The sequence below is a fragment of the Taeniopygia guttata genome, chromosome 8 (genome assembly GCF_048771995.1).
Source record: "Taeniopygia guttata chromosome 8, bTaeGut7.mat, whole genome shotgun sequence".
NCBI lineage: Eukaryota > Metazoa > Chordata > Aves > Passeriformes > Estrildidae > Taeniopygia > Taeniopygia guttata.
The window spans coordinates 2,070,952-2,085,521 of record NC_133033.1 but is presented as its reverse complement, the minus strand read 5'-3'; the positions used below and the strand labels follow the sequence as shown (position 1 = coordinate 2,085,521).

Genomic DNA, 14,570 nt, shown 5'->3' with positions numbered 1-14,570 from the left:
TCCCACCACTGTCCTGGCTGTGCTGAGGAATGAAATGAAATCAGCTCGTGGGTCTCACGGTGTGGGAAATGTCACCGGTGCTTCGAGGAGCACTGGGGCAGCCCATGGAGAGCTCCCAGTTTTCAGCCAAGGGATTTCCTCACAGCCCTGGAAATCTTCTTAGTGTGTTCATTTACATCTCGCTGGCCAGGGGAATAACTGAGAAAACAACCCTGCTGTGCCTTCCTCACACCTCCTGTGTAAAAACCTGCTGGGACAGTGGTGTGCAAGGAGCTGCTGCCTCTCTGTGGGTCCTCATTTGGAGTTGTGTCCCTTTTTTTTGTGTTGTATCCCCCCTTCTGCAGGCCTGTGCCCCTATTTGCTGCCACACCGGTGCCACACAGACATGAAGGAAAAAAATAATCTGTTGTGTTGATTTATTCAAATAAATAGGGGCGTTTTCACATAAAACTCCATCATTTTCACATAAAATCTTCTCTCCTGAACCTGTCCAGGGTGTCTTTTCCATCCATAAATGGAGGAATCCCCAGGTTTTGAAGGAGCAAGGGTGGCCTAAGCACATCCCATCCCAGAGCAGCCATTCCCTGGGGGATGAGCTGGGGGTGTCCGTGTCTCACCCCGATATTGCTGCTGTGCATGGAGCAGGGCTGGGGGCTGCCCTGTGCCTCCCCCCCAGGTCAGGGTCACCCCTTCCCACCCATCCCTTCCCTCCACCAATTCTAATCAATCCAATTTAAAGGAATTTTTTTTTGCCTCTGATTTTTGCTCCTGTGTATTTATTGTAGCTCACAATACAGAAGGCTCCTCCAGGGGCAGGGATGTGACAGGGTGTTTAGGGAATGTGTTTTAGCCTTTTTTTGGAGATGGTTTGGGACACGAGCAGGGCCCTTCCAGGAATCAGCACTGCTGGGTGCCAGGGCTGCGTGGGACTGCAGAGTGGGTGCAGGTGCTTGCAGCCAAAACTGGGGATAAATATCCGTTTGTTTAGAGTGGGGATTAGAAAAATGAGAATCTGAAGAACAAACGAATTTTGATTGAACGACTGCCAAATGTTTGGGTGTTTTTTGTTTTTTGTTTTTCAAATCAGGTCTCAGCTAACTTTGCAGCCCTCTTGCCCAAAAGGCGGCAGAACTCCTCTGCTCACACAGCCTCATTTGCCTAATAATAATTCTGTAGTTTAACTTATTTGATGAATTTTGCTCTCTCCTTTATTTTTAAAGCACCCAAATCTCTAACCTGTATCAAGCTCCACGCTTCTGACCCCTTTGATTTTATTTTGTAGATCCCAGGAGGATATCTTGGGACACCTGAGTGCTGCTGCTTGTTTTTCCAAGCTCTTGGGATGTTTTCCTGCCTGTGTCCAAGTCTCCAGCACCGCCGGGTGCCCCTCCACCCTCACCCTGCCAGCTCCCAGGGGAGGGAGGGCACAGAGGAGGCAACGACCAGCGCCAGGACGAACCTTGAGGAAAAATCACCCCAAATGGAAGGCGATTCACGGCTCTGCACGAACACAGCGTTCGGCTGTTTAGATCCGGAGCAGGGAGAAGCTCCGGGTGAAGCCGCAGGGGCGGTGGGGAGGATGGACACGGTGCGGGGCTGAGCCGCTCCCCGGCCCCGACGGTGGGATTTACCCAGGGGGGGATGTGCGACAACAAAAATACGAACCGCACACACACCCGCATCCCCCCGAGGGGCCGGACGGGGGGTTCGTGCCTCCCCCGGGGCCGGGCGGGGAGCGGGGCCGAACCCGCGGGGCAGCCCCGGTCCCTCGGCCCCGCTCGGAGGGGCGGGGAGGGGGGGGGCGTGTGTGGATTTGGGGGTGTCTCCCAAAGGGGAAAAGGCTGCAGAAGGTGGAAAACACAGCGGGAAAGGCAGCGCGCAAACAGCGCGGGGACAGGCGGGGGAGGCGCAGGATCCGCGGGGACCTCCGGCAGCGCCAAGGGTGGGAGAGGGATCCCCAAATTTGCCTTCCCTGCGCGACCGCGCACCCCGAGAGGGGGAAAGTCCCGCGGCCGCGGAGCTCCGGCAGCCCCCAGCTTGGGTTTCCCTAAAGGCGAACTGGGGCTAAATAATGGATCGATCTAAAATTAACCGGAGGAATGGAAATGCTCTAAAAATAAGCCAGCAGCTGCCGTGGTCGCAGCCCCCCGCTCCCGTGGGGAAGGGGGAGCGGGGCCGGCCGGAGGAGGGGGCGCGGGCAGAGCCGGGCGGGCTGCGCGGAGCTCCGCGGGGCCGCTCCGCACCTCGGCGCGGACGGAGCCCCCCAAAACTCCGCCGCCCGCCTCGCTGCCGGCACACCTGCGGGTTTTGATTTTAATTTGTATTTCTCTATGTTCAATTCTTCTTGTTTCTGCACGGAAGCTCCGAAAGGCTTTGGGGAAGCGGCGGGTCGCCTCCCCCGGCAGCAGCGGCCCCGTGTGCGGGAACCGCGGCCGCGGAGCTGCGGGGCAGCGGCGGGCACGGAGCCGGCCCCGCACACACACACACACACACACACACACACACACACACACACACACACACACACACACACAACTCGCACACACCTCCTCCTCTTTCCTCCTTTTTGATCCACGCAGCGATCCCATATCCTCCCGGCTTGTCTCTTTTATTCTTTTGTACTGAGGCGCGTTGTCCTGGCCAGCAGTGTGAACGGGGGCTTTGTAAAACGGGACAGATAAAAATGAGCAACATCATATTGTTTGACAGAATGATCCAAAATGATAAAATGCCTTCTCCGGAGGGGGTGAAAATGGTGAATTCCTAAAAAACAAGAGCGTCGCTTCTCTCCTCAGCCTCCCTGCGCTGCTCGGTGTAGCCTAAAGGGATCTGCCGCCTGCACCAGCCCGGATCACGTCCAGCCACTCTTTTCATTGGGAAATCTCTTTTTTAAAGCCTTCATTTATTTATTTTTAAATAAATAAAGAAGGGGGGAAGAGGTTTCGGCTCGGGACCCCCAGTTCTCCTCGCGGCGAATGAAAAGCACAGTTTTCGAGAGAAAGGCTCGTTTTGATTAAATCTGACATGCTGCTGATAACTCCATGCTAATGTGAAATAATTAACATAATAGCCATAATTAAAAGCACGCTAACAATGCCATAAATTTATCACACAATTTTACTAGCTTTCTGCCCCTAACTGCTCTCTCATCGTTAATTAAACGTGTTGCCTTTTACAGAATGGATGTTTATACATTTCCAATACAAATAAATCCGAAACCGTTTTGGAAACATGACCAATTTCGTTTTACACCGAGTTCTGCTGGGTTTACGAGCGATTTATTACGATTAAAAAAAAAAAAAGGAAAAAGAAGAAAGAAAGAAAGGGGGAAAAAAACCAAACACGTGCAAATAGAGGCCTAAGAATAGAGGGGAAAATATATATATTTAATAGGCTACATCTTCAGCGAAAAGCCTGGCTGAAGGGGGACCCAGGCCCTGCCACTCGCCCCGTTTCGACCCCGACCCCTGTCCTAGATGTCGGGGGATGTCTGAGTGTCCCTGTCGTGTCCCCTCCCTTGGATGTGTTTATTTTACAGGGATTTCTCACCCGCAGCCCCTTTCCTGCGAGCCCTTTTACCCCCGCACTTTTGTACCGAACGACAGTGCTGGTTTAATCCAGGTCAGGTCAACGATTTATATAACTCATTAGTGAAAGTAATAGGCTTAAGGAGCTGAAAGGGGACACCTTTGGTTTCTCCTTCCTTTAAAACGATTACAGAAGCAGAAATTGCCCCAGCCCTGTCTTTCCTCCACAATCCCCCCCACCCCCGAGGCTCAGCCTCCGGATTTATTTTTAACTCGCTTCGCGGTCAGGATCTTGCTTTCCCATATTAGAATCAAATTGAGTTGTAATTAATTTCTCCCTCTCCATCATAACTTATTCCATCCTCCCTTTTCCCGTTGCGCTGCCGTGTCTCTATTTGACTCCGTATCGATCCGGACGATACAGTTTGTTTTTCTCCTGTTGCTAAATCCATCTGTCTATATGGGCGCCCACTTTCTATTCCTGGCCGTGTCATTATTGTGGGTTTCCACCTCCACGGGAGCTGCTTTAATTGTTTTATCTCTTTGCAGGACGCAGCTCCTGCTCCCGCTCACCTCCAGCCCTTCAACTTCCATGGGTTCGGGGGCTCCCGGCTTATTTGGGGGAAACTTTCCTGATTTTTAACAAAGCTTTTCTCTGCCCGGATGGGCTCCTTAATACTTTCCAACGGGATAACCTTGGAAATGCTGCCCTAAACTTCAGCAGATAAAGGCCGGGAGCTGCAGCAGCGCCCGCGGAGGGGCGCGGAGAGGCGCGGAGCAGCCGTGACTGAACACGGCATCAGCACAATAGAGCCCTAATCGAGGGGAAACGTTTCTTTTCACGCTAAGCACCGTAATTAATAATACGAATCAATTAATTTGACTTTTATTGTGCCGAAGAAAAGCGCAACAAATGGAACAGAGGGCTGCGGAGTTGGGGTTTTTCCTCCTTTTTTTCCCTGGGTGACACACAAGGCGAGTGCGTGTCCGTGTGGCTCTGTGACTCCGCGTGTGCGTGGGGCAGCGGGCGGTGCGCGGGTGCGGAGCTCACGGACCGCGGAGATCCTGTGGGAGACGCGGAAAAACGGGAAAACGGCTCCGCGCCCCGCGGGAAGGTTCCCCCCAACCTCCCCGGCAGAGGCTCTGCGAGAGGCCGGGACAGCGACACTGCCGAGCCTCGATGGGTTTTGGGCAAAGAGGGGAATTGCTTTGCCTAAAGCAGCGCCGCTCATAGGAAATCGTTGACTCCTGGGGTATTTCCCTAATTTAATTGTATTTACCGAAATCGGACAACACGTGCGGGAAGTACCAGAGCGAAGGGCTCGGCGGGACGGATTAAAAAGCCAAACCCCGGGAGCCACCCGCGGCCGAGGGCCCGGGCGGGGGGTTCCGCACCGGGGCAGGGGTGGGAGGCCGGGCCCCCTCCCGCCCCGCCGGGCGCCTTTCCCCGGGCCGGGGCTTACCTGGGGCCGCGGCAATACGGTCCTCACATTCACACACACTCCCTCATTTCCTACTTTTTCATATGCTAAAGCCCGCAATGATTAAGTCGTTAACACCTCTGGAAAGAAAAAAAAAAGAAAAAAAAAACCAAGAAAAAAGAAAGAGCTAAGCAAAGGAAAAAAAGAGAAAAAAAAAAAAACGGCTAAAAGGTTCTTTATTTATAGTTTCCCTTTGTTATTTTACGTCTTTTTTATTTCTCCCTGCAACTAACCTAATAGATTAATCAATAGCTATTCTCTGCTCTTCCGTTCCCAGCTGGTGCTGCTGCCGCTGGAAAAAAAAAAAAATTAAAAAAAAGAAAATAGAAACCCACGGAAAAGTGATTTCAAAGCCCAAACTTGGTGCTTTTAAGCGCTCTTGCGGCGGCGCATCTGCGGGCCCGGCGCTCCGAGAGCGGCAGCGGCGAGCCCCGGTGCGGCAACATTTCCGCGGGGGGCGGCCGGTGCCGGTGCCGTCGGGCCCGGTCGGGGCGGGCAGAGCGGAGCCGCCGCCGGTCTTTGTTGACAGTCCATGAAACAACTGGAGTTTTGCATGACTTCACGGCGGGGCGCCTGACGTCAGGTCATCACGTGGAGCCGCCTCCGAGTATATCTTTAACGGGAAAGTAATCTATCAGGCAGTCGGGACCGCCGCGCTGCCAAAGTGGCGAGCGAGGCCCCGCGACCCCCGCCGGCCTCCTGCCCCCGCCCCGCCCGGCCGCCGGCAGCTCCGTCCCCTCCCTCCGCCGAGGGGGGGAAAAAACAGCAGCTAAAAAAAAAAAACAGACGAGAGGAGGAGAGGAGGAAAGAGAGAAGAGGAACAGAGGAACGAACCAAAAAAAAAAAAAACAACCAAAAGCCGAGCCGGCGCGGAGGGCGGCGGAGCGGTGCGCGGCGCGGCCGCGGAGCGGAGCGGTGGAGCGGCGGCGGCCCGCGGAGCGGCCCCATGCGCGGCGCCCTCGGGCGCGCATCGCGGCGGGCGGGATCCTGAGCCCCGATGCCCGGCGGCGGGAGGTGACCGGGCGGCCAGGGCAGCCCCGCGGACGGGAGAGCAGCGGGCGCGGCCGCCCCATGCCCCGCGGGGACGGCGCCGCGGGGCGCAGCCGCGCCGCTCGGGTGTAGCCCCCGGGGCCGGTCGGAGGAGCGGCGGGAGCGGGGCGCGGGGGGAGCCCGGTGCGGGCGGGAGGCCCCACCGCCGCCGCCGCCGCCGCCGCGCCCCGTCCGCCGAGCGGGGATGACCCTGTCGGGCGGCGGCAGCGCCAGCGACATGTCCGGCCCCGCCGTGCCGGCGGCCGAGGATGTGGATATCGACGTGGTGGGAGAAGGCGACGACGGGCCGGGCAAGGACAGCGAGGGCGAGGCCGGCAGCCCCGCCGCCCTGCCGCGCCTGCCGCTGGACGAGGCGGCGGAGCTGGCGCTGCCCGCGGAGGCGGGCGCGGAGAGCGGCAGCAGCGGCAGCGGGAGCCCGGCCGGGACGGCCCCCGGTGGCACGGCCGAGGGCGGCAAGGGGGGCGGCGAGGAGGGGGCGAGCGGCGGCGGCGGCGGGGCAGCGGGGCAGAGCAAGCCCAAGAGCAGCCTGGTGAAGCCGCCCTACTCGTACATCGCCCTCATCACCATGGCCATCCTGCAGAGCCCGCAGAAGAAGCTGACGCTCAGCGGCATCTGCGAGTTCATCAGCAACCGCTTCCCTTACTACCGGGAGAAGTTCCCAGCCTGGCAAAACAGCATCCGCCACAACCTCTCCCTCAACGACTGCTTCGTCAAGATCCCCCGGGAGCCCGGCAACCCGGGCAAGGGCAACTACTGGACGCTGGACCCGCAGTCCGAGGACATGTTCGATAACGGCAGCTTCCTCCGCCGCAGGAAGCGCTTCAAGCGGCACCAGCAGGAGCACCTGCGGGACCAGACGGCGCTGATGATGCAGGGCTTCGGTGCCTACGGCCTGGCCGGACCCTACGGCCGCCCCTACGGGCTGCACCCCGGCGCCTACACGCACCCCGCGGCGGCCGCGGCCGCGCTGCAGTACCCCTACATCCCCCCGGTGGGACCCATGCTGCCGCCCGCCGTGCCGCTGCTGCCGTCCAGCGAGCTCAGCCGCAAAGCCTTCAACTCCCAGCTCAGCCCCAGCCTCCAGCTGCAGCTCAACAGCCTGGGAGCCGCCGGCTCCATCGTCAAATCCGAGCCCAGCAGCCGCCCGTCCTTCAGCATCGAGAACATCATCGGCGTCCCCGCCGCCAGCTCGGCCGCCAGCGCGCAGACTTTCCTGCGGCCGCCGGTCACCGTGCAGTCCGCTCTCATGGCCCACCAGCCGCTGGCGCTGACCAGGACCACCGCTGCCATCGCTCCCATCCTCAGCGTGCCTACCAACATCATCGCGGGGCAGTTCCTGCAGCCCGCCGCCCCCGCCGCCGCCGTGCAGGCCAAGTGGCCGGCGCAGTAACCCCGGGAGGAACCCCCGGGAACCCCCCCGGGAGCTCCGGTCGCCCCCTCGGGGCTCCGCGGCCGCCCCGGCTCGGAGCAGCAGCGGGCACCGGCAGCCGCCGCTTGTATATATTTGTATCAAAAATCACTGACGTTGCTTTGGGGGTTTTTATTTTTCTAAAGAGGCGAAAATGACGGTCGCGATTAGGAGCTGCGAACTTTCACTTTTTTTGAAGGTTCCGGCGCTCCGAGCGGTTTTATCCGAAATAAACGAACAAACGATGGGGGAAAAAATTGTATAAAAAAGAAATAAGCGGGGGAAATTTTAAATATTAAACGAACGAACAGAAAAAAAAAAGAGAATTTTGGAAAGAAAAAAAAAAGGAGGAAAAACAGTGTCATTCTATTATAGAAGTCTGTTTATATATGAATGAATATATGTATTCTAAATGTTATCCCTTCGTGTTGTACACAACTTTGTAAATAAATTTTTAAAATGCTCTGCCCGTCTCTGTGTGAGCGGTGCCTTTGTGACCCCCGCCCGCAGGACGGGCTGCGCGGCCGCGGAGGCTGGAGGGGCACGGAGCTCCGGTTCTCCGGTGCCGCGGAGCTTTGGGTTCCGCCGCTCCCGGTGCGAGCGGGTTTCCCACGGTCCCTCCAGCCCGTTCGGGATGCGCCCGGCCCGGCCCCGATTCCTTCCAAACCGACCTTCCCCGGCAGATCCGAGGCTCCCGAGAGCGCGCCGTGATGTTTTCCTAAATATATTAATTTTTCTCGGCCTGACTTCAACACTACATCCCGGCGCTGCGGCATTCCCGGCCGGAATAGGTACGCTTTGGGTCTGCGGTCGGGGCTAATAAGGGAAATTATTTTAAATAAAACACGTTGGGTCGATTTAATCAATGTTTACTATTTATTTTAGAGGGGGGAAAAATATATATATTCAGGTCGTGGCTGTGGGGTGTCCGAGCGCGGATCTTTTCGTTTAGATCAGGGAAATAATCAGGATTAAAGCAGCGGTTCTTCCCCCGGGAAAGGATCGGCCTTTCCCGGTTAATTCCCAATAACTCAGCTTTAATGGCAGCTGTTTAAATTAAAAATAATATACATACACATACACACACACACATATATATATATGTGTGTATTTTCGGGGCTAAAATAAACAGACAGTCAAAATGAAAAAAAAAAGGAATTAATATGTAGCTTTATAATATTTAAAGCGGCGCGTCGGGGGGTTGAGCCTGGTGAGATCTCGGTGTCTCCTGTGCACTGACAGTGTTTGGTGCTTTATTATCTCCCTCTTACAAAGTTGAATTTTTGTCACCTTGGAAAAGCGTCGTGGATTTTGCTTTTCCGCTCAGATAATTCGATGTCTTTGTTAGGAAAATCGGCGGCGTAAAATGCAGGCGGGATGCGGGATGCGGCAGGCTCGGCTGCGGGAGGAGCTGAACCAGGCGCTAATTTCCCCTCCAACAACCCTCTGGCAGCCGTGGATTTAAAATAAATATATAAATAAAAGTGTCCTTGCTTTCCTGGTAAGCAGTAAATATTATTTCTTCCTAAGTAAATATTTATACCTCCGCATACATAGACTAAAATAAACCGAGCAGCGCCGGTGATGAGATCGTTTGAACTTTATAAATAAGGACTCGCTAATCATCTGCCGGGGACAGGGAGAAGCTGGAGGGACGGGGACACGCGGGGCCCTCCGCGGGCACCCACGGCCCCGCGGAACCCCGCGGAGCGGAATGCGGCGGTGTCGGAGGAACGAGTGGTTTCACAGTTGTGTCTGGCTAATCGGTTTTACACAAACACCAAATGGTGGGTGATTCGTGCGATCGAGGGGGTTTCTATATTTAGCCGATCCCCTGGGAAAAAAGAAAGGAGCCTCTGGCCGGAGTCGCTGCGAGGCTCAAGAAGCTGCTGATCCAGGGCTTCCAGAGGACACCGGATAACAGGGGCTCATTCCATTGCCCAGCCTTTGTTACTTATAAAATTACTCGCTCATATTTCCCCACATAGCAGCAATGCCTCGGCTCGGCATCTGCGCGCCGGCGGCAGCGGCACCGGCAACTTTCCTGCCCGCTGCCTCCCTCCGGGAACCGCTTCTCCCTCCGTAACCTCCGGCCTCTCTTTCTCTCCATCGCCGGGGACAGCGGCCCGCAGGAGAAGCCCTTCCCGGGGAAGAGGCGGCGGTGGGGCTCCCGGGGCACCGGGAATGCGCGGGGCTCGGGAAGAACCCCGAGATGAGCCCTCAATCCGGCCGCTGGAGCCTCCGCTGCCCGCAGCCGCGGGGCCGTGAGCGGCAGCGGGGCCGTGCCCGCGGGTGGGGGCTCCCGGTGGCGGCGGGGCTGCAGTGGCGCACCGGGGCCTGCGGGGGGCGCGGCAGCTCCCGCTGTACCCGCGGGGAACGGGTGCGCCCCCCCCCGGGGCCGGGAGCACTCCCGGGACCAGGAGCATCCCCGCAGCGCCCGGATCCGGGAATATCCTCGGAGCATCCGCGAGGTCGGGAGCACCTCCGGGGCCAGGAACGCTCCCGGGGCCAGGAGCACCCTCGGAGCCGGGAACATCCCCGGAGCCGGGAGTCACCGGGGAATCCGGGAGCAATTCGGGGGACCGGGAGCACCCCCGGCGCCCGCAGCCGCCCAGGGCAGCACCGACCCGGGTCCCGCAAAGCGACCGGCGGGGATCGGGAGCCCAGGGGGTGTCAAAAGTCGGTCCCCGAAGAGGGGAGGGTTTGCAGCCGGGACGGGAGAGGCTTTCCCGGCTCCCAGCGGAGTGGGAGCAGTCCTCACAACCGGAGCAGGAGCGGCGGGCCGGGGACAGCCAGAGCAGCATATCCCGGTGAAGTTCCCTCAGCCACGGGCCACAGCCGAACAACAGAAACTCCTTCCCTTGTTCTTTCCCTTGTTTTGCCTCCCACAAACTTGTCCGCCGCATATGGCAAAACTTGACACGGCCGGTGACAGATGCCCATTAGTATAAGTCGTGTCACGTCGGTCCCTGGGGTGTGTTGGAAGTAACCAGATCCGAAACACCGGGAAAATGACCCTCCCGCAGCCCCGAGAGTTTACCCAGAACCACCACCCCTGCACCCTCCCCGACCCCGCTCCTTATTTATTCCAATTACGGCCCCGCCGCTCCCTCCGCTGGGGGAAGGAATTTATAATAGGATCTGGCGATAGGATCTGGCCCTAATCCTCTAAACCATCACGCTGGTTGAAAAAGGGACGAGATGGGGCTCATTAGGGCCATTTCCTCGGCTGATGCGAGGCTCCCGGGGAACCCTCTCGTTTTCCCTGCGCGGCCGCGGGAGTTGCGCCCCCCTTTCCCCCCTCTCCGCGATACCGGCTCCCAAAACCGTCTATTTATAGCATCACTGGTCTCTGCCGGGCACAGAGCAGGGTTGAAAGTTTCGGGCTAATGGGTGTTGAAAGGCTGCAGCGAGCGTTGGAAAAGGCAGGAGAATGCCTTTTGCGGTTATTTATAAACGCGTGTTTATCGCGCGTGTGTTTTTATGGCATTAAGCAGCCCCAGCGTTCGGGGTATCCCCCCACGCCTGCCCCCATCCGAGACCCGCGTGGGGGGCAGCGATCGGAGACCCCACACCGGAGCTGCGGGAAGGCAGAACCGAGGCCGGGGATACCGCAGGGGACAGCGCCGGGAGCGCTCCGGGAGGCCGGGGAGCGATGTCCACCGGAGACATTTCCTTCTCGGTCTGCCGCACCGAGAGGTGGCCGGAGGAAATCAGCCACGGGTGCCACCAGCCCCCTTTGGGACACGGGCAGCGTTTGGGGACAGCTCCGGCTTCCTCGGGGATTCCTCGCCGGCCCCCGGTACCGGGGGATTTAACCCGCCCCGGCCGCACCTCCAGCACTGCCCGAGCCGGCCCGAAATCCGTGTCCTGGGCCGGACACAAAGGAAGGAGCGCCAACATTTCGCTTTGGGATGAGCCACCCCTCATCTTTCGATGGTGTCCCGCTCCGGGAGAGAGACAGCAAGGATTGCTTTAGGGGAAATTTAGGGGAAATGGGGATTTCCCCTAAGCCGTGCGGGTACGGGTCAGGGGGCAGTTCCCGGGGGATGGGGGAATTCGATGGGATTTTGCACCTAAGGCAGTTTCGTGGTCTCTCCTCCGTGTCCGAGATGCGCTCGGGGCCTGTCCCCACCTGCTCCGGGGAGGTGGAAAAACAGCGTGGCCATTCCCGGGGGTATTTTATCAGTGACCGAGGAATCACAGCGAGCTCCGAGCGCAAGTTCCGCTGCCCATCCCCACGGCCGCGGACACTCCGCGCATCCCTCGGGGCGCGACTGATGCGCTTCAATCTCCTCCCGCAACCGGGAGCATCCGTGTCACCCATCCGTGTCACCCATCCGTGTCACCCATCCGTGTCACCCATCCCATCCCCGCAGCCTCCCCGCACCGGGGATCGCCGCAACCGGGAAACACCCGCCAGACATTCTCTTGAGAGGCAACACTTCAATTCCGGGGGCTTTTCTTGAATTACGTGTTACCAGTCCTAAAACATTAAGCGTTATGTACTTAAAAGATACAGAGCATAGGTATTACATCCACAGGAAGTATTTTAGTCAGTGAATGTTCAATGTAGCAGGTAGAGATGAACTTAGCACGTCTTCCAGACTGAACTGGGAACAGACTCTTCAGCCATAAAATGCACTTAACAGTCTATTTAATAGTGGCGAGGTCCTTGAAAATGCAATATCCATGCTAATCTTGCCTTTTTCTAAATCAGAAATGAAAAATAGGTCAGGAAGGTAGAACCTTCCCCTTCCATTTAAAATGTGACATTTAATATATTTAAATAACTAAGTAAACTTTATTAATCCGGGATTTGGTAAGCAAGGTGAGGAAGCGGGAACCGCGCGACTTTATTAAGACGGCAAAATCCTTGAACTCCAGGTGCGATAAAATCCCGATTTTCTTGAGCTTCAGCGAAATGGGAGAAGCCGGGACACACGAAAACCACCCGACCTCTCCCGTCCAGGAAAGGACGGAATGTCCCGCTCTGCTTTACCCAGGACTGGGATCCCCGCATCAGACGAGGGAGAAAACTCTGTGTCTCCCAAAGCCTAGAAAATAGCAAGAATTCAAGAGAAAACCCCAAACCCTCAGTAATTTGTAATTACTTTATTAAGTGCCGATATTTAATGGGGAAAAATAAAAATAAATCCATCTCCCTGCGGGCTCAGGTTGTGGTTTCTGTCACGTTTACTCCTGGTTTTTCTCGGCAAAGGAGAATGCGAAAAAACCGAGGCTGCTGAGGGCTTGTGTGCCCACTAAATCCCGGGAATTGTCCTGGGCTCGGGATACTCTGGGAATCCACAAATTGGGAATCTGCAATTGCAAACGCCTCCAGAGTTTGTTCCCCCGCTCGCTCCGGCAGCACAGAGCGAAATTCTGGCTGAGCTGGAACTTTTTATGGCCGCAGATTCTTCACCCCCGCCCGCCCTAGGAAAGACTTTCTCATTATTCTGGCAGCATTTCATCCCAAATTTATGGATTTTTGCCTTGCCACCACTCGGTTGCCATCAAGTCATACGGGCGGGTGGAGGAGAGGAGGCAGAGGAGAACGCCAAGGGTTAAAAAAAGCCGTTTATCTGCTCATTATCGGCTTCTCTTTACTCCTGAGCACCAAACCCCGCTCGTCTCCTACCCCGCCGTATCAATGTGTCCTGAATGTCTTTTCCAGTCATTGATCTGGTCAAAGTCACCGCAGAAACACAAGTGACAGAGACTCAATTCCAGGCGACGCGCCCGATGCGAGTATTTAGAAAGCATTCAATAAAAAAGCTTTCCCGGGGAGTGAATGATTTCACCTTGCAACAAAGAGCGCTCGGCTAATTGAAATAATGCACTTGAATGTGCGGCCGTGGGCTCCTGCTCTCCAGCACAGAATTAGCAATAATCTCCAAGAAAAAAAAAAAAATCCAAAAACTCTTTTTTTTTTTTTTTTTTTTTTTTTAATAGTTCTCATGCAACGAGCATGGAAAATCCTGGAGGGGAGAGTAGAAGGAGAGGAGGGAGGTACTGAAATAAAAATCTGCCCTGGTGATTCTCCCCCGGGTTTAGGATGAGAATTCACTTGTTTCAGTGCCTCCTGGAATTCTAAGTTAGTTCGTAATTGATGAATTTGTAGGATTATCCTTATTTTACAGACTTGTCATTTCCAGACATCCCGTCAAAATCCTGAAATGGATGCACTTTACCCAGCAGGAATATGAATTATTGAGCGTATCAGATTAGGCAAACTGTGTAAAATTTGATGGGCATAATCTGCCGTTTTTCACAGGATTATGGCTCCAAACACCTTGGCAAGCCAGCAGACAGGTGTGATTTTTACCTTTATCTGTTTAAGGGAGCTTTCAGTCTCTTCACATTGCCCCACATGAGGCAACAAGCACAAGTGGCTGAAATTATGGCAGGTGTAAGAGGGACCAGGATGCCCAAAGAATTTGTACTCAAAAATGGTTGGGATAATAGAAATCAGCATCTTGCATTGGAAAACTATCAAGGAAGAAAAACAATCTCTGATGTTACAAAATATTATATTTATTGTGTTTATATATTAAAAAAAATTATCTGCATATCTGAAAAAAAAAAAACAAACACTTTGATTTGCAGTAATCTCTGTTTAATGTTTCTGTGGTAAGTGATCAGACATTTCTTGGTCACATTTGTTTTTTGTAGCAGCTATGTTTAAATCCACCACAGCTTTCAGCCCTGGGATTCCAGTCCAAGGAGAGAACTGCTGCCAGCTCACCTGGCAGGTATGGCCATGAAACCCTCAGTACGTGGTGTTAGTTTTACGAATAATCAGTTTTCTATTCAGTTTCATGTCCTGACCTCAGTCAGACACACAACCAGAAGAAAAGACCAGGTTGGATGGGGCTCGGAGCAAGTTGGGATAGTGGAAGGTGTCCCTGCCCCAGGAATGAGATGGTCTTTGAGGTCTCTTTCAACCCTGTGATTCTCTGATTTTTGTTATGCTCTATACTTCATCAAGACCTTAAAGAGAATGAAAAGAGGCAAGACTGAAAGGTTTAAAAGTGAGGCCTATGGAGCATCACAGAGAGATTCCAGAGTTTTCCTCACTGGAGATGCTCAAGGCTGTCTGGA

At 55.5% G+C, this 14,570-nt stretch overlaps 1 protein-coding gene across 1 annotated transcript; it reads left to right on the top strand.

Moving 5' to 3' along the window:
• Nucleotides 1-5,631: 5,631 nt before the first annotated feature.
• On the top strand, nucleotides 5,632-7,935 carry FOXD3 (forkhead box D3). Its single transcript, XM_002194970.6, has one exon. It carries the CDS (start codon nucleotides 6,243-6,245, stop codon nucleotides 7,446-7,448), a length of 1,206 nt encoding a protein of 401 aa, XP_002195006.6. The 5' UTR covers nucleotides 5,632-6,242; the 3' UTR covers nucleotides 7,449-7,935.
• Nucleotides 7,936-14,570: the final 6,635 nt, after the last annotated feature.

Coding starts and splice junctions, on each gene's coding strand:
- FOXD3 (XM_002194970.6), top strand. CDS start 6,243: ATGACCCTGTCGGGCGGCGGCAGCGCCAGCGACATGTCCGGCCCCGCC.